Genomic DNA, 26,489 nt, shown 5'->3' with positions numbered 1-26,489 from the left:
GTTCTTTACCTCAGGTGCCAGGATATTGATACCACCCTCATCTCTGTCTCTTCTCTGGTCTCTCTTCTCTGGTGCCTGACTCTCTGCTCTCTGATCACCTCCAATCTGCTCCTGATTCTCCCAACATGATATATCAAATTCTCTGTCAATTTCACACGCCAATGGTCTTTGGTCTTCCCACCATAGTGTCTGGATCACTACCCAATCCTCCTCTCTTATCTCCCTGAGATTCTTCCTTCTAGAAATCTGGGTTTCCCCAGCATCCTTATCTCTTCTCAGGCTTTGGCTTCCCCACTCCACTTGAAATTCATATCCTAGTTGTTTCTGGATCTCTGACCAAGCTTTCTCACTTCTAACTTGATCCTGCTTCTCCCACCCTGGTGTCTGGACCTGTATAACATTCTCACTTTCAACACATCCCTGTTTTCCCCACCCCAGGGCCTGGATCTCTACACTAGCCTCTTGTTTTACTTCTCCCAGGTTCCCCCCAACCCCAGGTATTTGGGTTTGTACAACATTCTCACCTCCAAACTGGTCCTTGTTTCTCCTCTCTTCTGCCTGAATTTCTGCACCAATATCACCTCTAATATGGTCTTGTTTTCCCCACCCTAGCACCTGGAATTCCTCACCATTCTCACTTCCAGTCTGGCCCTGCTTCCCCACTTGGGCCTGAGTCTCTCCTTTATCCTCCCCCCTGGCCTCTTTCTTGTTCATATCAAATACCTGAGTCTCTACAGTATCCTCATGTCTACTCTCATCCTGGCTCCCCCACTCTGGTGTTTGGGTCTCTGCATCAATTTGACATCTTAAATGTTTCTGGTTCTTTATCATATGTGCCTGGATTTCAGGAGGATTCTCACCTCTAGCCTCCCTCTGGTTTCTCTTCCCTAGTTGTTGAATTTTGGCTCTATTCTCAACTCCCATGAGGTCCTGGTTCTCCCACCCTGGTGTCAGGATCTCTCCATCAGTTTTATTTATTGCTAGTATCTGGCTTTCCCTCTCTAGGACCTTAGTTTCTGTATTCTCTTCCATCCCAAAGTTTATTGAGAGTTGCCTTCCAGATGCTTCAATCTCCCAAGAAGCCTCCCCATTGCTCTCTCTCTGGTTTGCCCACTCAGGAGCCTGGGTCTCTCTAACATCCTTTCTGCCTAGTGTCTGGTTTTCCCTCCCTGGTGCCCGGTTCTCTTCTGGGCAGTCCCAGGACTTCCAGGTGGGTCTTCTCACTTGCTGGGTGGAAGGAAAAGGCAGGAATTCTCTGCAGCACAACTGTGGCCTCTGAGATAAAGAGAGGTTTGAGAGACCAGTGGCTAAAGTCATGGAAGTGGGATGGGACTTCATTCTGCCATCAGGTTCCAATGGTACCAACTCTTCCGGGGAGTGAACTAGCAGTTGCTCCAGCCTTTGATGATACATGTCCAGATCAGGTAGCAGTGGCTTGCAAATCAGGTGAGTGTGCTCATCATTGAGACACCAGGGTACCTGCCACATATCCCAAGAACTGTCCTGAGGGAGCATACAGGTGCTTGAAAAGGAGGTGGTGGACTCAGAAGGGGTATGGATATCCCAAGGTGGCCACTGAGAGAGCAGGTATTGGGTCCATGATTCCTGGAGATTCCTCTGGTATTGCCATCTATGCTTTTGTGCCCATTGTTGAACATGAGCATTCAGACCCCTGAACTTGCCAGGACTGAAGAATAATTCAGAGGTCAGCCCAAAACAAGTGTCATGTGTCAGGAAGGGTACTGCCCACTTCTGTGGTGGCACCTGTAGGTGAGAAAAGACAAGCAAAATTCTTGTACACAATGTCTCATCTAATCCTCACAGATCAAAATTGTAATCCTCATAATCCAGATGAGGATGCTGGGGCTCAGGAAAGAGGGAATCATTTTTTTAGGGCAAACAGTATTCATTCAAGAAATATAAAACATTTACTCCAGGTCAGGCACTATTCTAGGTGATGGGGGTACCAGCATGAACAAAACAAAGTCCCTGTTGGGAGCTATCTCCTAGACATGGAGAGACAATAACCAAGTATATGACATAATGTTAGTTAAAGAAAAGTATTCTGATGGAAATAAAAGCAAAATGGGAATGGTATTAGCTCTGTTAGACAGAGTCAGAGCACCTCTCAGAGGTGGTGATACTTGACTAGAGATATAAGTGAAGTGAAGGGCAAACCAAGTGACACCTGAAGAAAGAGTATTATTGTAGGCACAGGAGATATTAGTGCAAAGGCCCTGAAGACAGAACAGGGTCATGTATACAAGAATAGCAAGGAAGCCATGTGGCCAGAATGGAATGAATGACAAAGAGAATGTTGGGAGATGAGGACAGATCATGCTGTCTTTGAGTTGAGCTCAGGATTTTGAGTTCTATTCTGAGTTTGATAGAGAGTATATCTTAACAGCCATTACTGGTTTTTGAGTGGTAAGTACTGTGATATGTTTTTAAAAGTTTTTTTCTGGCTCACCAGGATAATGTCAGGCATAAACTGAGTGCAAAAGAAAATTTACTGTATAATTTCATACAGACAAAACCGGTCCATGCTATTAGAAATCAACAAGCTTCTGGGCTGCTGGTAATGGTTCATTTCTTAACCTGGGTGCTGCACATGAATGTGTTCATGTTCAGCTTGTGAAAATTCATTGAACTATATATACAATACTTATAGTCTGTACATGTATATTATCCTTGGATCAGATTTTTTTAAATTATTATTGATTGATTTTAAAGAGAAAAAAAGGGAGAGAGAAGCACTGATTTTTTGTTTCACTTATTTATGCATTCATTGGTTGTTCCTCATGTGTCCTGACTGGGGATCGAACTTGTAATCTTGGCATGTCTAGAAATACTCTAATCAACTGAGGTACCAGGTCAGGGCCTGGCTAGAATTTTTTTTAAAAGAGAGAGAGAGAGAAAGAAGAAAGTCATTCTGTTGACAACCTGGAGCTCTGACTGTAGCTGGGTGAGAGAGGTGGTAGGAACCAGGCAGAAGGCAGTGCCTACAGTCTGGGTGAGACACAAGGGAGCTTAGCCCAAGTGGGTGTGCTGAGGTTCTGAGAAGTGATCAAATTTTAAATATGTTATGTGGCCTGTGGTGGCACAGTGAATAAAGTGTTGACCTGGAATGCTGAGGTCGCTGGTTCCCTGGGTTTGCCCAGTCAAGGCACATACAACAAGCAATCAATGACAAACTAACGTGAAGCAGTTATGAATTGATACCTCTCGCTCCCTGACTCTTGTAAAATCAATAAATAAAATATTTTTTAAAAAACTGTCATAGGCCCTGGCCGGTTGGCTCAGTGGTAGAGCATTGGTCTTGTATGTGGAAGTCCCGGGTTCGATTCCCGGCCAGAGCACATAGAAGAAGTGCCGGCTTCTCTACCTCTCTCTCTCTCTCTCTCTCTGTCTCCCTCCCTCTCTCTCTTTCTCTCCCGCAGCTAAGGCTCCATTGGAGCAAAGTTGGCCCAGGCACTGAGGATGGCTCCATGGCCTCTGCCTCAGCTGCTAGAATGGCTCTGGTTGCAATGGAGCAACACCCCAGATAAGCAGAGCATCGCCCCCTAGTGGGCATACCGGGTGGATCCCGGTTGGGTGCATGCGTGAGTCTGTCTCTCTGCCTCCCTGCTTCTCACTTCAGAAAAATACAAAAAAATAAAAAATAAAAACCTTCATAAAAAGCTCTGGCTGGATAGCTCAGTTGGTTGGAGCATTGTCTCAAAGTGCAGAGGTTGCTGGTTCAATCCCCAGTCAGGGCACATAGAGAAACAGACGTTTCTGTCTCTCTCTTGCTCTTTCTCTTCCTCTCTCTAAAATCAGTAAAAAAAACATTTTAAAAAATGAAATATGATATGCAAGTGGAACCCATAAGACTTGTAGATGGATTGAATATGTGGAGTGAGAAAGAGAGGAGTCCAGGGTGACTGCTGACTTTGGGGCAGGATGATGTTCTCCCTGATCTGAGTTCCCCAGTATGATCCACCTCTGTACACAGGCCATAGAACAGAGTATTTGTAACGAATGATGGAAACAGTCATTGTGCTGAGGGAAAGAGTTATGGGGGGCCTCTCACCTTTATGATCTTCCTCACGCTGGGGTGGGTCCTAGTGATCTGGGGCCAATAGTGCCGGACCAGCCAGATAAGAAAGAGGCAGAGGACAAGCAGGTTGCCACAGCACTGAGGGCCCCTGCAGCTGTGATCCTCAGAGAGCAGGCCCCGCACTGGCTCCCACTCAGGGCCCTGGAATGGCCCCACTATGGTACAGGCGCCCAGCAGTGTCAGCAACATGAAAAAATTAAGGTCAGGCAAGTGGTGTTAGGGAGTTGGATAGCAGGCGCATACAGCTTGGGGTGGGGTGACCCCTGCCTCATAGCACCCCTGTCACTGAGGCCACCTCATAAAAGAGCCTAATACTTCAGCCTCAGCTCCAGCTGCTGAGCCTGGCACCAGAGCTGGCTAACGTGTCTGTGCTCAGTGCAGGTGAGAGCAGTGTTGGAGGATGTCCAAAAGGAATTAAGAGGAAGAAGAATTTGTTTTAAACAACCTGTCCTCTGGAGTGAAGAGATTAAGTTCCCCCATGGATGATGGGTGATATAACCTGTAGTCTGTTTATTTCTTTCTTCCTGTTACATACTTTTATCTATTTGTCCATGTCTATCCAATATCAAACACTCAATGAGCTCTGTATTGAGTGTGTATAATTCTTGTTTGACAGCCCAGAATTATTTTTCCCATTTCAGAATCAGTATTTGTGGGAGAATAAATGCTACCCTGAATAAATGCTACTGCCTTTCACCTAAAAGTATAGTCAAAATATTGAATGACAGAGTAGTCAGGGATATCAGCCAATCAGACTGGCCAGGCCTTAACCCTTTCATAGTTGGATTGTAAGTGGTCCCTGGGGTCCTGGAAGAGGGGCATCACCTATTTACCAACAATTTGAGAAGTATTTCTCTATTTTAAGGACCCAATATGCCTGACCAGGTGGTGGTGCAGTAGATAGAGCATCAGACTGGGATGTGGAGGGCCCAGGTTTGAGACCCCGAGGTCGCCAGCTTGAGCACAGGCTCATCTGGTTTGAGCAGGGCTCACAAGCTTGAGCCCAAAGTCGCTGGCTCGAGCAAGGGATCACTAGGTCTGCTGTAGCCCCCCCGGTCAAGGCACATATGAAAAATCAATCGATGAACAACTAAGGAGCTGCAACGAAGAACTGATGTTTCTTGTCTCTCTTCCTTCCTGTCTGTCTGTCCCTCTCTGTCTCTGCCACACACACACACACACACAAAGAACCCAATATGCCTTATCCAATGGTGGCGCAGTAGATAGAACGTCTGACTGGGACACAGAGGACACAGAGGCTCGAAACCCCAAGGTCGCTGGCTTGAGCATGGGCTCATCAGCTTGAGCTCAGGCTCACCAGCTTAGTGCGGGGTCGCTGGATCAAGCACGGGATCATAGACATAACCCCATGGTCGCTGGCTTGAGCCCAAGGTTGGTAGCTTAAGCAACGGGTCACTCGCTCTGCTAGAGCACCTCCCCTTCCCTGTCAATGCACATATGAGAAAGCAATCAATGAACAACTAAGGTGCTACAAATAAGAATTGATGCTTCTCTTGCCTGACCAGGGGGTGGCGCAGTGGATATCAGACTGGATGCAGATGACCCAGGTTCGAGACCCCGAGGTCACCAGCTTGAGTGCGGGCTCATATGGCTTGAGCAAAAAGCTCACCAACTTGGACCCAAGGTCGCTGGCTCGAGCAAGGGGTTACTTGGTCTGCTGGAAGCCCGCGGTCAAGGCACATATGAGAAAGCAATCATTGAACAGTTAAGGTGTCACAACGAAAAACTAATGATTGATGCTTCTCATCTCTCCGTTCCTGTCTGTCTATCCCTATCTATCCCTCTCTCTGACTCTCTCTCTGTCCCTGTAAAAAAAAAAAAAAAAAAAAAAAAAAAAGGACCCAATATGCAACACAATGTATCCTGAATGTCATACCAGCATATACCAGACACTCTCTCACAGACCCAAGACAGCCAAGGAGTGAAGGAAATGACCGAAGTTCTGACTCTGCCACTGCATCACTGCCTGAGGGTGGGTAAGCGGCTGCCCCTCTCTGGCCCTCGGTATCTGTAAAATGAAGGGTCCGGGCTATGATTCCTAAGGATCCTGCCAGTTCTCTACCTCTAGGTTTCTAAAGGAATTAACTGGAATTAGTCCTTAATGGTCTAGTTTTGGCTAGATCCAAACAGTCCCAAGATATGCCTGGCATCATGTTAGAGAGAGATGAATAAGGGCCATAAAAATCAGACAGGACCTCCTGGAGGAGGGGAGGCATGAGTCTAGCCTTAAATAATGGAAAGTTGGAGAACCATAAAGAAAAGAAAAGAACAGTATGCTGGCCAGAAGAAAACGGATGTTGTACGCCATCTCCAAACTCAACCTGACAGAAATTCACCCCCACCCTCAAACTGAATTTCCTACTCAATTGATTCCATTTCTGGTGAACTCCACTCCCCATTAGAAATTTTAACAAGGATTTCTGAATATGAAGTAAAGCATTTAGGATTACCTATCTTTATCTCCATACCTTCCCCTCAAAAGATGATTTAAACACAAGAATGTGCTGAAACACAAGCCGGTGATGAAATAATGATACCACTGAAACTATTTTGATGGGATTTTTTTCTTTAAAAAAAAAAATTATTAGCCCTGGCCGGTTGGCTCAGTGGTAGAGCGTCGGCCTGGCATGCAGGAGTCCCGGGTTCAATTCCCGGCCAGGGCACACAGGAGAGGTGCCCATCTGCTTCTCCACCCCTCCCCCTCTCCTTCCTCTCTGTCTCTCTCTTCTCCTCCCACAGCCAAGGCTCCACTGGAGCAAAGTTTGCCCGGTCACTGAGGATGGCTCCATGGCCTCTGCCTCAGGCGCTAGAATGGCTCTGGTCGCAACATAGCGACGCCCAGGATGGGCAGAGCATCACCCCCTGGTGGGCATGCCGGGTGGATCCCGGTCAGGCGCATGCGGGAGTCTGTCTGACTGCCTCCCCGTTTCCAACTTCAAAAAATAAAATAAAAAGGCCCTGGCCGGTTGGCTCAGTGGTAGAGCGTCGGCCTGGCGTGCAGAAGTCCCGGGTTCAATTCCCAGCCAGGGCACACAGGAGAGGCGCCCATCTGCTTCTCCACCCCTCCCCCTCTCCTTCCTCTCTGTCTCTCTCTTCCCCTCCCGCAGCTAAGGCTCCATTGGAGCAAAGATGGCCTGGGCGCTGGGGATGGCTCTGTGGCCTCTGTCTCAGGCGCTAGAGTGGCTCTGGTCGCAACATAGCGACGCCCAGGATGGGCAGAGCATCGCCCCCTGGTGGGCGTGCCGGGTGGATCCCTGTCGGGCGCATGCGGGGGTCTGTCTGACTGTCTCTCCCCATTTCCAGCTTCAGAAAAATACAAAAAATAAAAATAAATAAATCCCTAAAAAAAAATAAAAAATAAAAAACAAAACAACAACAAAAATTATTAACTCTGCCAATATGTGTTGTACAATGATTATAAAAACTGCAAAACCAGCTCCCTCACGCCTGACCTGTGGTGGCACAGTGGATCAACCTAGAGTACTGAAGTTGCTGGTTTGAAACCCTGGGCTTCCCTGGTCAAGGCACATGTGGGAGTTGGTGCTCCCTGCTCCTCCCCCACTCTCTCTACAAATGAATAAATAAAAAAAATTAAAACAAACAAACAACAAAAAAAACCCAGCCTGACCAGGCGGTGGCGCAGTGGATAAAGCGTCGGACTGGGATGCAGAGGACCCAGGTTCGTGACTCCGAAGTCACCAGCTTGAGCGCGGGCTCATCTGGTTTGAGCTAAAGCCCATCAGCTTGAACCTAAGGTCGCTGGTTCCATCCAGCAAAGGGCTATTCGGTCTGCTGAAGGCCCGCCCGTGGTCAAGACACGTATGAGAAAGCAATCAATGAACAACTAAGGTGTTGCAACGCGCAATGAAAAACTAATGATTGATGCTTCTCATCTCTCTCCGTTCCTGTCTGTCTGTTCCTGTCTATCCTTCTCGCTGACTCTCTGTCTCTGTAAAAAAAAAAAAAAAACCAAAACAAAAAAAAAACCCCAGCTCCCTCGCATAGGACGGGGACCGTTCTCAGCGTCCCTTAGCCTCGGCTCTTTAGTGGACGAGACCCGCCCCCTCTCAGTGACATAACTTCCGCTTCCTGCGGCATGTGCGGCCATTTTTATTCCCTGCGGCTTTCCAGCAGAGAGTACCGTTCCTTCTCTGATATCCGCGGTGCTGTTTGAGGAGAGGCGAGACAGCGGAACCGCAGCTATGGTGAGTGCGTGGGCCTGGCCGAAGGCCCCGGGAGCGGGAGACTCGGAGTTCGGTTCACTCACTAGCATGAAGGGGCTTAAAACATGCGCTGTCTCCACCGCGAGGCGGCAGCTGCGTAGTGTGGGCCTCTTGGCCGGGAGTCTGAAATCGGGCAGCGGCACGTCCCCTCAGCCCCGCTGGAGGTTAGAGCTCCGGAAGCCTTAGGATTCCAGCTGTTGTAATCTTAGGTGCAGCAGTGTGCGCGCAGCCGAAGGCCTCTAGTGAAAGTAGGGGGTATGGTCCGACGGTAGAGAAAGAGACCAGCCCACGTGGGAAAGGGTAGAAAGTTGGACCAGAAAACTTGGCTTGCCCTGGCTGAATAACTTAGTTTGTTGGAGCATCGTAGGGAAGCACAGAGGTTGCCGGTTCGATCCCTGGCACGTACAAAGAAAACTTAGCTCCATCTGTTTTATTTGGGGGTGATGATAGGTGGGGGTCGCTGGAGGTTGGTGTGGATCCCTCAGCCCCTACCTCGCTTTCCCACTGCTGATGTTCAGGAGAGGGAGATCTCCATTCACCTACTCCTAGTGCTCACCACGAGTTACACGTGCCGGGGACCTAAAGAAGCCTTTGACATTGGGAGTGTGGGGAATGTGGAGGATTCCCGAGCCCCAGCCTGGAGTACAATAAAGGCTCCTGCGAGACAGTAGCCGCAGAAATCAGAGGTCCTGGTAGCAGCATGTGCGGTTCCTCTGAACTCTTGGTGGTCTGCAACTTTGTGTAGACTGGTAGCTACCGTGTTTCCCCTAAAATAAGACAGTGTCTTAAATTAATTTTTGTTCCTAAAGACACCCTAGGTCTTATTTTCAGGGGATGTCTTACTTTCCCATGAACAAGACTTCACATTTATTGTTGAACAAAAAAAATCAACATTAATATATTGTAGTCACATCATCACAAACATCAGCATAACCAGCCAAACACTGAATTCCATCAAGAATTTCTTGTGACTATTTCCATGTACAACAATCTACCTTGTTTCCCCGAAAATAAATCTCTTATATTAATTTTTGCTCCTAAAGATGCGCTGTCTTATTTTCAGGGGAGGCCTTCTATTTCTAAGCTTGAAAAAAATTGCACTAGGTCTTATTTGGGGGGGATGTCTTATTTTCAGGGAAACAGGGTAGTTTGGGTTGGCACATGGTAAGGAGAGAAGGTTTAATTCTCCCAACAGAGCTTGGATCCCGGCAGGTACCTTATCCCCCCCCCTTCACTTTCCCAACCCCTTCCCACCTGCCCCATTTTGAGCTAATACGTGGCTGAGCCTAGAACTTGAAGCTTCTAATCCAGTGCTCGTTTAGGCAGTTCCGTGAAGTTTTGAAATTTTGGGATTGGTCTCAGGTTGAACATAGGAGAAATTTCCCTCGACTGTAAAATGGGAATTACGCATAAGGATATTGTGAGGATTAAGTTAAACAAGATAATGCATGATAAAAACCTAGTCCTAATACTTGGTATGGAGTCAGTGGTCACTGTATTTGTTAAATCAAAACCTTGCTTTTGGGGGCTGTCTGGTGTACAGGAGACCAAACTGATGGAACCAGGGGTTAAAGCTAGTGATACGGTTTTATTCATTCGTTTGGTTAGCTCTTTTAAAAATTAGAAGGTAGATAAATACACTAAGAAATTTTAGCTGCTATTTATAAGATAGGTAGTTTGGTTTTAAAGTTAAACTGAGCTAGTATTGTTGACTGATATTAAAAGAATAAGATAATCCCTCTTTGGTTGTTCTCACTCCTGGAGTCGTCCCCTTTTTTGCACTTGATGTTTATTGAGAGTTCAGAATACAGTACTTAGTTCCAGAGATGGGTTGTCGGAAACCACAATAGAAATATTTTATTTATTCATTTTAGAGAGAGAGAGAGGTGAAAAAGAGAGAAAACTGGGGGAGGAGTGGGAACCATCAACTCATACACTGCTCACAAAAATTAGAGGATATTTTATTGCTTCATATTTATTTTGAAATATCCCCTAATTTTTGTGAGCAGTGTAGTTGCTTCCCGTATGTGCTTTGACTGAGCAAGCCCGGGGTTTTGAACCAACAAACTCAGTGTTCCAGGTCAGTGCTCTATCCACTGTACCACCTCAGGTCAGGCTATCTGACATTTTAAAAAGTAACTTTGAGCCTGACCAGGCGGTGGCGCAGTGGATAGAACGTTGGACTGGGATGCAGAGGACCGACCCAGGTTTGAGACCCCGAGGTCGCCAGCTTGAGCGTGGGCTTATCTGGTTTGAGCAAAAGCCCACCAGCTTGAACCCAAGGTCGCTGGCTCCAGCAGGGGGTTACTCAGTCTACTGAAGGCCCGCAGTCAAGGCACGTATGAGAAAGCAATCAATGAACAACTAAGGTGTTGCAATGCGCAATGAAAAACTAATGATTGATGCTTCTCATCTCTCTCCATTTCTGTCTGTCCCTGTCTATCCCTCTCTCTGACTCAAATAAAATTTTTTTAAAAAAGTAACTTTGAGGAGTGATTGGATGGAATTCAAGTGTTATTGGGTCCTTTATTGTTTAGGAGGGTGATGATTGTTGGGAATTAATATTTTTATTTTTAAAATGTTTTAATTGATTTTTAAAGAGAGTGGGGGTGGCGAGAAGCATCAACTCACTGTTGCTTCACTTTAGTTGTTTACTGATTGCTTATTTTATGTGCTTTGACTAGGCAAGCCTGGTATTTGAAACCAGCAACCTCAGCATTCCAAGTCAATGCTTTATCCACTGTGCCACCACAGGTCAGGCTTAAGTTTTGATAAGTTAAGGACAAATGTGATTTTTCAGCTAGCCACCAAGAGTAAATATTATATATATAACTCCAAACTAGTTGTAAGGGGTAAATAGTGAAGAAAAATTAGAGGCCCTGGCTGGTTGGCTCAGCAGTAGAGTGTTGAGCTGGCGTGTGGATGTCCCGGGTTCCATTCCCTATCAGGGCCACACACGAGAAACACCTGTCTGCTTCTCCACCCGCCCGCCCCCCACTCTCGCTCACTCTCTCTTTTCTTTATTCTCCTCTCCTCCTGCAGCCATGGCTCAATTGGAGCAAGTTGGCCCTGGGCGCTGAGGATTGGTTCCATGGCCTCCACCTCAGGCACTAAAAAGTGGCTCCAGATGCAACTGAGCAAGGGCCACAGATGGGCAGAGCATTGCCCCCTACTGGGCTTGCCCAGTGGATCCCAATGGGGGCACATGCAGGAGTCTTGTTTCTGCCTCCCCTCCTCTCACTAAATTAAAAAGAAAGAAAATGAAACAACATGTGGACCTGACCAGTGGTGTCACAGTGGATAATGTTTACCTGAAGTAGTGCTGAGGTCACCAGTTCAAAACCCTGAGGTCACTGGCTTGAGCCTAAAGCTCACTGCATTGATCCAGGGGTCTCTGGCTTGACTTGGGCCAGAGCTCACCAGTCCAGTTCCCTGTTGAGGCATATACAAGAAGTAGGCTATGAGTTGATGCTTCTCATTTTCTCTCCTTTCCTGTTTATCCCTGTCTCAAAAAATAAAAAAGAAAGAAAAGAAAAACATGTGGGACCAATATAAGACACAAAAAGAAGATTTTTTTTTTGTACTTTTCTGAAGCTGGAAACCGGGAGAGACAGTCAGACAGGCTCCCGCATGCGCCCGACCGGGATCCATCCGGCACGCCCACCAGGGGCGACGCTCTGCCCCTTCAGGGCGTCACTCTGTCGCTCGGGGCAGAGGCCAAGGAGCCATCCCCAGCGCCTGGGCCATCCTTGCTCCAATGGAGCCTTGGCTGCGGGAGGGGAAGAGAGAGACAGAGAGGAAGGAGAGGGGGAGGGGTGGAGAAGCAGATGGGCGCCTCTCCTGTGTGCCCTGGCTGGGAATCGAACCCGGGACTTCTGCACGCCAGGCCGACGCTCTACCACTGAGCCAACCAGCCAGGGCCAAAAAGAAGATTTGAATGCAGATTTTAATTTACCCAATAAATACTTTAGTAAATACAAAAAAGGATTAAATACTCCAGTTGAATGGCAGATTGAAGTAAAAAGAATTGAAAAGAGGCCAATTTTAAAAGTGTAATGTAGCCTATATGAACATCAGAAAGAAATTGCCTGACCTGTGGTGGTGCAGTGGATAAAGCATTGACCTGGATATGCTGAGGTCACCAGCTCGAAAACCTGGGCTTGCCTGGTCAAGGCACATATGGGAGTTGATGCTTCCTGCTCTTCCCCCCTTCTCACTCTCTCTCAAATGAATAAATAAATATTTTTTAAATGATCTATAAAGATGGAGTGGCCAAAAAATACCGACAAATATGAAAGTGACATGATTATAAAAAGAAATAGACAAATATGTAATTATACAGCATTTAAGTATATAACTTAGCTTTTTAAAGCCAAAACATCAGTATGGAAATAGAGGATTTGAACAACACTATAAGTAAACTTGATTACTGGTTATAGTGAATGTAGTAAATACTATACCCGACATGTATAGAAGACACTTTTCAAGCAAGGAACATTTATGAAGATTGGTTACCAACTGGATCATAAAGCAAGTTAAAGTTTAAAAGATTGGTAATAATACAGACCATGTTCTCCTAATTAAAATGCAAATAAGTTAGGAATCAGTAACAAAATGTTTGGAAAGAAGGTATAAATAATTCTGGGTCAAATAAAATAAATATAATAGAAATTTGAAAACAGAAAGTTGGAACAATAATGAAAATACCAGATACTAGGGCATGTAGAATGCAACTAAAGTATTCCTTGGAACCTAAAATGCTTATGTTGTGGGGGAGGTTAAGAAAGCAGGAAAAGAACAAAAAGACAAAGTAACCTCAAAGATAGTAAGTAGTGGGGGGAAAGCAGAAATTATTGAAATAGAAAATAGATCCTAGAGTTACAGGATGGACAGAATCAGAAGAGGATTCTCTGAAAAGTCCCCTTCTATGAGATTAATTAAGAAAATAAGCATAAAGGAAAAAAGGGTTGCATTAGGAGTAACAGCATAAAAGAGACATTACCTGAAGACATTAAAAAGAAAGGATATTAAGTACAATTTGATACCTGTAAACATGGAATCTTAGATTAAATAAACAGATGCCTGAAAAAAATATCTTCAAAACCAATTCAAGGGCCCTGGCTGGAGTATCCTTCTGAAGCTACAAGGTTGCAGGTTCCATTCCAGGTCTGGCACACAGAGGAAGCAACCCATGAATTCAGGACTAAATGGAACAACAAAGGAATGCTTCCCTTCCCCCCCCCCCCCCTTCCTCTCTCCATCTCTGTAAAAGTCAATCAATAAATAAAAAATTAAGCCCTGGCAGAATAGCTTGTTTGGAGTATCATCCTGAAGCACACGGGTTTCCAGTTCAATCCCGGGTCGGCATTTACAGGAATAGCTCGATGTTCCTGTTTCTCTGTCTCTCTCCCTGCCTCTTTCCAAAACAAAACAATGGTGGCACAGTGGATCTATCCTTGACCTGGAATGCTGAGGTTGCCAGTTGGAGACCTGGGCTTGCCCAGTCAAGGCACATGCAAGAAGCAGCTGCCAGTTGATACTTTCCACTCCTCCCTCCCACCCCACATCTGCCATGCTTTCTCCTCTCTCTAAAATCAATAAATCTATTTTTAAATATTTTTTAAAATTTTATTTATTGATTTTAGCAAGAGAGGAAGGGGGAGAGACAGAAACATGAACATCAATATGTCCTTTATGTGCTCCGACTAGGGATTGGCAACCTCTGCGCTTGGGGACAGTACTCTAACCACCAAAGTATCCCAGTATTTTCATCTGAAAAAAATTCTAGGCTCTAGCCAGTATGCTCAGTGAATAAAGAGTCGGCCCAGCATGCAGACATCTCAGGTTCAATCCCTGGTCAGGGCACACATGAGAAACAACTATCTGCTTCTCTCTTTCTCCCTGTCCCTCTTCCTCTTCTCTTTTCCCCTTCTCTCCCTCTTCCCCTCCCGCAGCCAGTGGTTCTGTTGGTTCAATTACTAGGCCTGGGCACTGAGGATAGCTTGGTTAATTTGAGCATTGGGGCCCTGGCCGATTGGCTCAGCGGTAGAGTGTCGGCCTGGCGTGCGGGGGGACCCAGGTTCAATTCCTGGCCAGGGCACATAGGAGAAGAGCCCATTTGCTTCTCCACCCCCGCCCCTCCCTCTCTGTCTCTCTCTTCCTCTCCCGCAGCCAAGGCTCCATTGGAGCAAAGATGGCCGGGGCGCTGGGGATGGCTCCTTGGCCTCTGCCCCAGGCGCTAGAGTGGTTCTGGTCGCAACAGAGCGATGCCCCCTGGTGGGCAGAGCGTCGGCCCTGCTGGGCATGCCGGGTGGATCCCGGTCGGGCGCATGCGGGAGTCTGTCTGACTGTCTCTCCCCGTTTCCAGCTTCAGGGGAAAAAAGAAAAAAGAAAAAAAAAAATTTGAGCATTGGCCCCAGACGGGGGTTGCAAGGTGGATCCTAGTTAGGGTGCATGCAGAAGTCTGTCTATCTCCCCTCCTCTCAATTAAAAAAAAATGGAAGCCCTGGCCAAGTGGTTTAGTGGATAAAGCATCATCTCAGCACACTAAGGTCATGAGTTCAATCTCCAGTCAGGGCACAAATGAGAAGAAATCAGTGAGTGCACAACTAAGTGGAATGAGTTGATGCTTTTTCCTCTTTTCTCTCTCACTCCCTTCCTCTCCCCCCATCCCTCCCTCTCCTCCCACCCCCACCTCTTTCTAAGAACAAGAAGAAAATTTCACCTTGGTGAGTTCATTGTTTAGTAGAGGCTGTATTGGTATAGCAATTCCAAAACCATTTTCTTATCATAGGGTTGAATGAATGAGAAAATACCTTGATGTTTTAGAAACCAGATTCTGACTAAGGACACGTTGAATGGGGAATAGAGATTATAATCCATTTATTGTGGTATTACCAAGTGTTAGGCTAAAGAGGTGCAAGTAAAATATACTAGCTTTAGTATACATTATTGGACTATGTAATTGCTAATCCTTTTTTTTATTCTAATTCAGTATTTCTAAGTTGAAAGTGTGCAAGCCACTGTTATATATTGTGTGTTTTGGGGGCTGATGGAGCAGGGAAGCTCAGTTGTTAATTATATTGTGACTTGTCTGGAATAACTTGTGGTTCAGTTTCATTGATGCTTTCATTTCCCCTCCCCCTCCCGCACAGAGTGAGGCTGATGTAAATCCGAAGGCCTACCCTCTCGCAGATGCCCACCTCACCAAAAAACTATTGGACCTTGTTCAGCAGTCATGTAATTACAAGCAGCTTCGGAAAGGAGCCAATGAGGGTAAGGCAGCCAGAGTGCCCCATGGAGGATGTTGAAGGCACCTCTCTCTGGCAGGAGCCTCTGAGCTGGGTTTCCAATATATATTGGAAAGGGGGCTTGGATAGTCTTGATTGGGACCAATGGGAGAACTTAAGAGCAGCACTTTTTTATTATTATTATTATTATTTTATTTTTTTTTTTACAGACAGAGTCAGAGAGAGGGATAGATAGGGACAGACAGACAGGAATGGAGAGAGATGAGAAGCATCAGTCATCAGTTTTTCATTGTGGCACTTTAGTTCATTGATTGCTTTCTCATATGTGCCTTGACCATGGGGCTACAGCATACCAAGTAACCCCTTGCTTGAGCCAGCGACTTTGGGTCCAAGCTGGAGAGCTTTGCTCAAACCAGATGAGCCCACGCTTAAGCTGGCGACCTCGGGGTCTTGAACCTGGTTCCTCCACATCCCAGTCCGATGATCTATCCACTGCACCACTGCCTGGTGAGGCAAGAGCAGCATTTTGACATTAGATGGCTAAAGGTTAATGGACTAAGGATTTTTTTAGATTCACCAATTGTTAACATTTTGTTGTATTTACCTTCTAATGGGAATGAGAACATTTATGAGCAAGGATTTGAATTTGGGCAGTGTGTCTCTAGTCTGTGTTCCTGCCTCGTTCTCCAGCATTAATGCAGAGTGTGCTCAGCAGGCTGGCACTGGGCCACAGAGATAAGCAAACAGGAATAAGCTTTTGAATGATGCTGTGTGGTTAGCTTTTCCTTGACAAGTTGCATGTGGCGTGAGCTTGCCAGATGTGTTGATCGAGACAGATTGAGACGGGAAAACGCTCCCAGATCACAGAGTTTGAGAAGTGCTGTGGTAAACTGCTTTGGGCTGGTGGGGTTTCTGTGAAAGCTGTCTTAGTCAACCGGGCAAGGTTGTGGTGACTTGGACAGTGTGGTCCAGAGGAGAGGAAAGAAGTGGTCTGGTTCAGGATGTGTTCTGACAGAACAGATGGATTTGCTCGATGGTTTGAGAAAGGCATTGAGAATGATTAATTGGTGATTAAATCCTTTATCACTTCCCAAGGCCATTGCTAGACACAGAGAATTGCTTATGCCTGGGAGTTTTGCCCAGTTTTTTGCACCTCAGAAATTGCTTTGTTGTGGCTCCCCTGCCCAAACCCACATCACCTATTGGCCCTATGTCCTTCTCTCCACAGCCACCAAAACTCTCAACAGAGGAATATCTGAGTTCATTGTGATGGCTGCAGACGCTGAACCCCTGGAGATCATCCTGCACCTCCCACTGCTGTGTGAAGACAAGAATGTGCCCTATGTGTTTGTACGCTCCAAGCAGGCCTTGGGCCGGGCCTGTGGAGTCTCCAGGCCTGTCATCGCCTGTTCTGTCACCATCAAAGAAGGCTCACAGCTGAAGCAGCAGATCCAGTCCATTCAACAGTCAATTGAAAGGCTCTTAGTCTAAACCAGTGGTCTCTGCCATATTCTCCTGCTGACTCCTCCCCCTGGGGTTATGTATCATATTATCTATTAGCATGTATTTCCAGCTACCCTCTGTTGTTATAAAATGTTATAGTAGTAAATCTAATTTTTTACATTTCTATATTTTTGTTTTGTCTTACAGGTCGTCATCCTTACCTCGCCCCCTCCCTGAATCTCTCCTTCCATTTTCTCTCTGCCATCTTTCCTCCCTTTTGAAAAATGAACTAAGGCACAAAACAGATGAAAGCAGAGTAGTGACACCATTCAAAAGGAGGAAAGGGTCAGGGTAGAGATCCTGTTCCTACTTTTTAGGCACAAATTACCTTCTGTGTGTGGGGCACGGTGAAGTAAACACCCCCACTTGATTTCCCTTGCACCTGGCCTACAAAATCATTCCATACATTGATCTAGGGGTTCTCTTTGCTCTCTAGGGGAATGTGTATCATTTGGGGACGAAGCATGTATTCTGTGAGGTTGTTGTATGCCCAAGTGTCATTTGCTAATGTACCCCTGCTGTTTGCTTTTGGTCATATGATGTTATGCTTGTCCCTCCCACTTCTAACTGTGCCCCTGAGGATGGTAGGATGGCAGCATACCAAAGATGTGCGTGCTGCAGAATTCCAAAAGAGGCCTGGACTAGTAAGACATGAGGCAGCTGACCTAGGTCTTAAAGGAGTCTAGAGTGGCAAGAAAAAATAGGGTCAAATGGTGCTGGCATAAAGGATTCTGGGCAAGTCATGGACACCTGAAAGCTACAACAGAGATTATGGAGTCCAGGAAACATCCTGTCTTTGGTAAATCGAGATTTCTTCAGTGGATACTTGGTACCATCTCTGAGAGCCCCTACCCCTGTTTCCTGCCACTGTGTGGCTCACATGTTTGTATTCTGTATCACATCAGAAAGTGCTAATGTGTCATTCTTGTGAAAAGCCTAGTAAAGAAATATGTTCTTATTCTAATTTAAAGTGTGATTCTTGGTAGTTATCCAGCTAGTACTTGAATGAAGAACTGCTTATTAGCAGTATTAGAATGGTTTTAGCTTCTCAAACTTTCCACCAAGAAGCTGTACAAAAGCTTTCTAGTAGTTTAAAATGTTCAGATTTCATCATTGAGGTGTTGCTATCACTCTAGAACAGGGTTTCTCAGCCTCAACACTATTGACATTTTGGGCTTGGGTAATCCCTTTGTTAGGGGGCTGCCTTGCATAGGGTAAAATGTTTAGTAGCATCTCTAGCCTTTATTCATGCTATGTTAATGGCAATCTTAACCCCTTCCTCCAGACATTGCCAGCTGTTCCTTGGTGGCAAAGTTGCCCCTAGCTGAGAATAACTGTTAAAAGAATAAGGGTTCCTAGTATCCCTTGGGACATAATTGGCAGGGGAGGAAGGATTGGTATTGGTGACTGAAACCACTGCCACCTTACATGCCTCATCTACTTGGAGGGGAAGTACCATGGGGAATATTTTTACCAAATACAAATAACTTGAGTCCTGTAATAATCGGATTAACAAGGGAAGATTATATTTGGTTTCCTCTTGGCCAGCTTGGGCCAATATAACCCACTCTGCAAGAAGCATACCTGGGGAAACTGGAAACCATCCTGTCCTGTTCAGGCCTGTGCTGTGCCTGATGGGCCATCCTCTCCCCCAGCTCACTCCAGTGTTTATACAACCCCCACTTCCACCACCAGGAGTTTTACAGTTGTAGATGGTGGAATTTGAGTTTGTTCTTACTGTCTCATACTTTGTCATATGTGTCTCTATACTTTAAAAGACAGAGGTAATGCCTGACCAGTGGCAGTACACTGGATAGTGTTGACCAGGAGGCTGAGGTAGCCACTTTGAAACCCCAAGTTCACCAAGTGTGGGGTCTTTGGTTTGAGTGCAGCATCATTCACATTATCCCAAAGGTCACCATCTTGAGCCTAAAGGTTGCTGGCTTGAGCAAGGAGTCCGATCCCCAGTCAAGGCACATAAGAGAAGCAATCAGTGCACAACTATGGAGTCCGATCCCCAGTCAACGCACATAAGAGAAGCAATCAGTGCACAACTAAAATGAAACAACTATGAGTTGATGCTTCTCACACTTTTTTTAGCAAGAGAGAGACAGGAAGGAGGAGAGATGATAAGTATCAACTTGTAGTTGTGTCACTGGTTGTTAATTGATTCCTTCTCATATGTGCCTTCATAGGGGGTGGTGGGGCTCCAGTCAAGCCAGGGATCATAGGATTGTGTCTGATCCCACTCTCAAGCTGGTGACCCTGTGCTCAAGCTGGATGAACCCATGCTCAATCTCTCATCCAGCAATCTTGGGATTTCAAACCTGGGCCCTCAGTGTGTTCCATGTCGACACTATCCACTGTGCCACCACCTGATCAGGCGATGCTTCTCACATTCTCTTCCTTTCTCCTTCTCTCTCTCAAAAAAAGACATAATTTAGGGGCAGAGAGAAATCCAAGCTCCACCTAAATGGAAACTAAGGCTTACTCACTAGAAGTCTAGGAAGGGGGTGGGGCAAGGGCTCCTGGCATCTTTATTCCTGGTGTTAGTCTACTCTGGAGTGTTAGCTCGATTCCCATAGCTATAATTGTAAGCCTTCAAAAAGCAGAGCAGGGTGTCTATTTGTAATCACCTGAAAAAAAACCCTGGGCTCTTTCCTGCCCCTAGTGGCCTTTATTGCCTGTCCTGTGTGCTTATTCACCGTGTTCTCTCTTAATATTTTATTTGGTTTCTGGAATATAGGGGGTCCTCAGGTTACAACATAGATCCGTTTCTACAATAGTGACATAACCCGAACTTCTGTGTAAGTCAATACACATCCTAGCCTAAGTCACTTACCTATCCTAACACAGCTATCAAATCATAATCTAGAACATAAAAACACAACTAAGCCACAGAAAAAGAAAAAGGACATAAATGTACTATATTCTACTGTAGTAACAGAAAAAAATGAGTGTAAAAAAATTCCTTACCTTTATTCCTGTGATTGGCTTGCACACTGGAAGGGGCATTGCAAGGTGGGAGAGAGTGACCTATTGGAAGGAGGAAGCTGGAGAGGCAGAACCTGCAGAAGGTGCTGGAGATACTGGGTCAGGTGAATCAGGATTGCCTAAGGAACATGCAGGAGACGCTGGAAATTATTCTACCTGTACTATAGGTGCTTCATCTTGAGAAGCAGCTGATGTAGAGGGTACAGGCCTCTCTACCTTTCTAAAGAATCGTTCCAGGCTAGTCTGGAAGGTTGATGACCTCTCTTCTAAAATCTGCCTATAGGCCTGACCAGGCGGTGGCGCAGTAGATAGAGCATCAGACTGGGATGCCAAGGACCCAGGTTCGAGACCCTGAGGTCGATAGCTTGAGCATGGGCTCATCTGGTTTGAGCAAAAGCTCACTAGCTTGGACCCAAGGTCACTGGCTCAAGCAAGAGGTTACTCAGTCTGCTGAAGGCCCGCAGTCAAGGCACATATGAGAAAGCAATCAATGAACTAAGGTGTCGCAATGTGCAACAAAAAACTAATGATTGATGCTTCTCATCTCTGTTCTGTCTGTCCCTGTCTATCCCTCTCTCTGACTCTCTGTCTCTGTAAAAAAAAAAAAAAAAAAAAAAAAAAAAAAAAATTGCCCTGGCCAGTTGGCTCGGTAGTAGAGCGTCGGCCTGGCATGCAGGAGTCCCAGGTTTGATTCCCGGCCAGGGCACACAGGAGAGGTGCCCATCTGCTTCTCCACCCCGCCCCCTCTCCTTCCTCTCTGTCTCTCTCTTCCCCTCCTGCAGCCAAGGCTCCATTGGAGCAAAGTTTGCCCAGGCGCTGAGGATGGCTCTGTGGCCTCTGCCTCAGGCGCTAGAATGGCTCTGGTTGCAACAGAGCGACGCCCCAGATGGGCAGAGCATCACCCCCTGGTGGGCATGCCAGGTGGATCCTGGTCAGGCGCATGTGGGAGTCTGTCTGACTGCCTCCCCATTTCCAACTTCAGAAAAATACCAAAAAATAAATAAAAATCTGCCTATAGCATTGCAAGGCATCCATAACAGCTCTGTAGACCTTACTGAATCTGAGACCTCAGCCTGAAATTTTGCCAACCCATCCTCTACCATAGTAAAACTTTCTCCCAAACCATTGGTAGTAAATCTCTTGGGGTTTGGGGTTTCTCTCTCTTCCTCTTCAATCAGTTGCTTCTCCAGCTGAATGAGGTCCTCAGCAGACAGCTCCTCTCCATGTGATGCCAGTAGCTCTGTGACATCCATCATGATGGCTTTCCTCTTCAAAGCACTACCATCTGAAGACTCTGACTTTCATTTAGGAGCCATGATAAGGGGAAAAAAGTCAAACAAAGCAACACAAACAGAACAGTTGTGATTTTAACAGTCCAATATGGCAAAGATAATTGTAGTTGGGGACACCAACTCCCTCACTCAGACGCTCGTTACTGATATTCTTCTGTCACATGCAACCAAACTAGTTCGCCCAAGTAGTCCATAAGTACGACACTAACGGTGTAAACTGAAACATTCATGTCTCAATTTTTTAAAGTTTTATGTGAATGAGTGCTGTAAACTTGAAACGTCGTATGTCAAGACTGTCGTAACCTGAGGACCCCCTGTACTCCATATCCATTTCCTTCTCAGATTCTTTGTACTTGGTACTCCTTTACCGCAAGGGCGGTTCTCCTCATGCTAGTCTTAATTCAAATATTCTCTAGGGCAGGGGTCGAGAACCTTTTTGGCTGAGAGACCTATGAACGCCACATATTTTAAAATGTAATTCCAGAGCTCTGGCCGGTTGGCTCAGTGGTAGAGCGTCGGCCTGGCGTGCGGGAGTCCAGGGTTCGATTCCTGGCCAGGGCACACAGGAGAAGCGCCCATCTGCTTCTCCACCCCTCCCCCTCTCCTTCCTCTCTGTTTCTCTCTTCCCCTCCCGCAGCCAAGGCTCCATTGGAGCAAAGTTGGCCCAGGTGCTGAGGATGGCTCTGTGGCCTCTGCCTCAGGTGCTAGAATGGCTCTGGTTGCAACAGAGCGACGCCCCAGATGGGCAGAGCATCACCCCCTGGTGGGCATGCCGGGTGGATCCCGGTCGGGCACATGTGGGAGTCTGTCTGACTGCCTCCCATTTCCAACTTCAGAAAAATACAAAAAAATACCCAAAAAATTAAATAAATAAATAAAATGTAATTCCGTGAGAGCCATACAACGACCTGTGTATTTGCAGTTATGCATTATCCAATAAAAATTTGGTAGTATCCCAGAGGACATCTGTGATTGGCTCCAGCTACCTGCAACCATGAACATGAACGGTAGGAAATGAATGGATTGTAATACATGAGAATGTTTTATATTTTTAACTTTTTTTTTTTTTTAAAGATTTGTCTGTGAGCCAGATGCAGCCATCAAAAGAGCCACATCTGGCTCGCAAGCCATAGGTTCCCCTGCTCTAGGGCCTTTCCCAGCTTCCCTAACTCATGTTGCCTTTCCATCACTGTAACATTGTTTCAGTGGTTTCCAACGTTTTTACACTTGGGGACTGGTGAAAACAGAATTATTTGGGGGACTGCTAGGGTAGAAATCACCCTGAGCATAAGCAAATTCGACTAAGGTCATTGGTTCTATAATCTTCATACATCAGGGTGGTTAACCATGGCCAGCATGAAATTTCTGGTGGATTGGTCTGTGAACTAGCTGTTGAAAAACACTATTATTTAACTTGTCCTTAAGTAATATCAGACTTTTCTGATTCCCTCAGCAGAGAGCCAGAAATTATGTGATGAATGTCCTAGCACCTGTAGTGGGGGCACAGCAGATAAAGCATCGACCTGGAATGCTGAGGTCACCAGTTGGAAACCCTGAGCCTGCCTGGTCAAGGCACATACGGGAGTTGATGCTTCCTGCTCCTCCCCCTTCTCTCTCTCTCTCTCTTTCTCCTGTCTCTCTAAAAATGAATAAAATCTTTGCCTAACCTGTGGTGGCGCAGTGGATAAAGCATCGACCTAGAATGCTGAGGTTGCCTGTTCAAAACCCTGGGCTTGCCTGACCAGGCAGTGGCGCAGTGGATAGAACGTCCAACTGGGATGCGGAAGACCCAGGTTCGAGACCCCGAGGTCACCAGCTTGAGCGCAGGCTCATCTGCTTTGAGCAAAAAGCTCACCAGCTTGAGACCAAGGTCGCTGGCTCAAGCAAGGGGTTACTCGGTCTGCTGAAGACTCCTGGTCAAGGCACATATGAGAAAGCAATCAATGAACAACTAAGGTGTCGCAACACGCAACGAAAAACTAATGATTGATGCTTCTCATCTCTCTGTTCCTGTCTGTCCCTGTCTATCCCTCTCTCTGACTCTCTCTCTCTCTCTGTCTCTGTAAAAAAAAAAAAAAACAAAAAAAAAACAATAAAAAACCCTGGGCTTGCCTGGTCAAGGCAACATATGGGAGTTGATGCTTCCTGCTCCTCCCCCTTCTCTCTCCTCTCTAAAATGAATAAATAAAGTATTTAAAAATAAAAAAAAAATAAAAATGAATAAAATCTTTTTTTTTTCTTTTTTACAGAGACAGAGAGTGAGTCAGAGAGAGGGATAGACAGGGACAGACAGACAGGAACGGAGAGAGATGAGAAGCATCAATCATTAGTTTTTCATTGCGCGTCACAACACCTTAGTTGTTCATTGATTGCTTTCTCATATATGCCTTGACCGCGGGCTTTCAGCAGACCGAGTAGCCCCTTGCTGGAGCCAGCGACCTTGGGTTCAAGCTGGTGGGCTTTTACTCAAACCAGATGAGCCCGTGCTCAAGCTGGCGACCTCGGGGTCTCGAACTTGGGTCCTCTGCATCCCAGTTCGACGCTCTATCCACTGCGCCAGCGCCTGGTCAGGCTGAATAAAACCTTTAAAAAACATTTTTTTAAGTAATTTAATTTCTCCTACACTCTCATGAGATGCTCATTCTAGTGCTGAAAGACACAGACCTTTAGAAACCCTGAATCGAATCTCAAGCCATCCATGGAGAATACAATTCCTTCCAGATGCTTTCCTTCCCTCTCTCAAGCTAATTCTTCAAAAGCAGTAGCAGAAAGTTCAGGAATGGGACAGGGAGGATGGATGAGGGATGGGAGGAAGAACACAAAGACACTTCCCTCCTCTTCTCCTTCTAGTACTAGGACCTCTCCTCATCTTCTTGAACTTCCTACAGCTCCCCTAAAAAATAAGAGAAATAACTGATTTCATTTCCACTGAAACAAAGTTTTCAGGGCAAAAGAAACTGTATCTTCATATATTTGAATGTCACGCCTGACCAGGCGGTGGCGCAGTAGATAGAGCGTCGGACTGGGATGCAGAGGACCCAGGTTCGAGACCCCGAGGTCACTAGCTTCAGCGCAGGCTCATCTGGTTTGAGCAAAATCCCACCAGCTTGAACCCAAGGTCGCTGGCTCAAGCAAGGGGTTACTCAGTCTGCTGAAGGCCCGCGGTCAAGGCACATATGAAAAAGCAATCAATGAACAACTAAGGTGTTGCAACGTGCAGTGAAAAACTAACGATTGATGCTTCTCATTTCTCTCTGTTCCTGTCTGTCTGTCCCTGTCTATCCCTTTCTCTGACTCTCACTGTCTCTGTCAAAAAAAAAAAAAAAAAATGAATGTCACGTTAAAAAGAATGCAACATAAGAGAATGTGCTATTTTACTTATAAAGCGAATGGTACCAGTATTAGAAATGTTACATTCTTTTTGTGTGTGTGTGACAGAGAGAGGGACAGATAGGGACAGACAGACAGGAAGGGAGAGAGATGAGAAGCATCAATTCTTCGTTGCGGCACCTTAGTTGTTCATTAATTGCTTTCTCATATGTGCCTTGACCAGGGGGCTACAGCAGATGGAGTGACCCCTTGCTCAAACCAGATGAGCCTGAGCTCAAGCCAGCGACATCAGGGTTTTGAACGTGGGTCCTCCACATCCCAGTCTGACGCTCTATCCACTGCACTACTGCCCAGTCAGGCTAGAAATGTTACATTCTTACTGCTTCTGAAATCTTATCTTTAGATTTTAATATGACACAATTAAAGGAAAACAGGTGAGGACAGGGCCTTGATACTTACAACCTAAGTCATTCCTTTAGTATGTTCACCTGTCCTTAATTATCATTCTCCCCTTCTTATTGGTATTTATTTTGTTTCCATTGTGATGATGTGTGTTCCAAGTGGGAGAGAAAATTAAGCTAATAGCCAACAGCAAGTGATCTTTGGATGTGAGGCAGACACATATTGCTCTTTCACACTAAACAACAGTATATAGTATAAAATTAAAGCTCTTTATTCAGATAGTAGAATAAGGCACAACAATGGGTGTCTGGGTGCACAGTCTCTGGTCAGTCCTTCTGGAAGTGGTTGGTGAGCGCATCTAGCAGTTCCTGCTTCCTCATCCCTCCCTTCAGTCCGTATATCCTGCAGGCTTCCTTCAACATGGGCACAGTGAGCTTACCCAGAGTGCCTTTGCTGACATGGGCCTTCAATTCCTCTTCTGATAACTCCACCTTGGGCCTTTTGCTTCCAGAACCTTCATCATCTAGGGAAAAAGGTCAGGAGGGAGTGATTAGAAATGCTAACAGTACCGGGTTCGATTCCCGGCCAGGGCACACAGGAGAAGCGCCCATTTGCTTCTCCACCCCTCCGCCGCGCTTTCCTCTCTGTCTCTCTCTTCCCCTCCCGCAGCCAAGGCTCCATTGGAGCAAAGATGGCCCGGGCGCTGGGGATGGCTCTGTGGCCTCTGCCTTAGGCGCTAGAGTGGCTCTGGTCGCAACATGGCGACGCCCAGGATGGGCAGAGCATTGCCCCCTGGTGGGCAGAACGTCGCCCCTGGTGGGCGTGCCGGGTGGATCCTGGTCGGGCGCATGCGGGAGTCTGTCTGTCTCTCCCTGTTTCCAGCTTCAGAAAAATGAAAGAAAAAAAAAAAAAAGAAATGCTAACAGTAGCCTGACCAGGCATTGGCGCAGTGGATAGAGAGTCGGACTGGGATGTGGAGGACCCAGGTTTGAGACCCCAAGGTCACCAGCTTGAGCACGGGCTCATCTGGTTTGAGCAATGCTCACCAGCTTGGACCCAAAGTCGCTGGCTCAAGCAAGAGGTTACTCGGTCTGCTATAGCCCCATGGTCAAGGCACATATGAGAAAGCAATCAATGAACAACTTAGGTGTCGCAACAAAAAACTGATGATTGATGCTTCTCATCTCTCTCTGTTCCTGTCTGTCTGTCCCTATCTAACCCTCTCTCTGACTTTCACTCTGTCTCTGTAAAAAAATAAAACAAATAAAATAAAAATAAATGCTAACAGTGGCATCCCAGCTACACTGCACAGAACCCTCACACAATCTGGGCAGCAGTCAGCAATTTCCCATAAAGCTGTAATGCCACTTAGAAC

At 46.2% G+C, this 26,489-nt stretch overlaps 2 protein-coding genes and 1 non-coding gene across 11 annotated transcripts in view; 2 read left to right on the top strand and 1 right to left on the bottom strand.

Annotated features, from left to right (window-relative positions):
* The first annotated feature begins 3,283 nt into the window (after positions 1–3,283).
* On the top strand, positions 3,284–3,359 carry TRNAT-UGU (transfer RNA threonine (anticodon UGU)). Its single transcript has one exon. It is a non-coding gene; the product is annotated as a tRNA-Thr (tRNA).
* Positions 3,360–8,211: 4,852 nt separating this feature from the next.
* SNU13 (small nuclear ribonucleoprotein 13) lies at positions 8,212–18,066 on the top strand. 2 transcript variants are annotated; one of them, XM_066358507.1, is made up of 4 exons: positions 8,212–8,325; positions 15,498–15,618; positions 16,822–17,129; positions 17,244–18,066. In XM_066358507.1, exons 1-3 carry the CDS (start codon positions 8,323–8,325, stop codon positions 17,082–17,084), a joined length of 387 nt encoding a protein of 128 aa, XP_066214604.1. In that variant the 5' UTR covers positions 8,212–8,322; the 3' UTR covers positions 17,085–17,129; positions 17,244–18,066. The 2 variants fall into 2 exon arrangements, with proteins under 2 accessions (XP_066214604.1, XP_066214603.1); XM_066358506.1 differs by having other exon boundaries at positions 16,822–18,066.
* A 7,303-nt stretch (positions 18,067–25,369) lies between these two features.
* The window catches only part of XRCC6 (X-ray repair cross complementing 6), a 223,839-nt gene continuing 222,719 nt past the window's right edge, over positions 25,370–26,489 (bottom strand). For all 8 annotated transcript variants that reach the window (XM_066358519.1, XM_066358520.1, XM_066358522.1 and 5 more), the window contains one exon: positions 25,370–25,637. In XM_066358519.1, coding sequence (XP_066214616.1) covers positions 25,441–25,637 — 197 coding nt within the window. In that variant the 3' untranslated portion in view covers positions 25,370–25,440. The remainder of the gene's footprint in view (positions 25,638–26,489) is intronic.

This window comes from Saccopteryx leptura, chromosome 1, assembly GCF_036850995.1.
Source record: "Saccopteryx leptura isolate mSacLep1 chromosome 1, mSacLep1_pri_phased_curated, whole genome shotgun sequence".
NCBI lineage: Eukaryota > Metazoa > Chordata > Mammalia > Chiroptera > Emballonuridae > Saccopteryx > Saccopteryx leptura.
This window is presented reverse-complemented; position numbering and strand designations above follow the sequence as displayed.

Coding starts and splice junctions, on each gene's coding strand:
- SNU13 (XM_066358507.1), top strand. Junction 15,619..16,821: donor TCGGAAAGGAGCCAATGAGG/GTAAGGCAGCCA, acceptor TTCTCTCCACAG/CCACCAAAACTCTCAACAGA.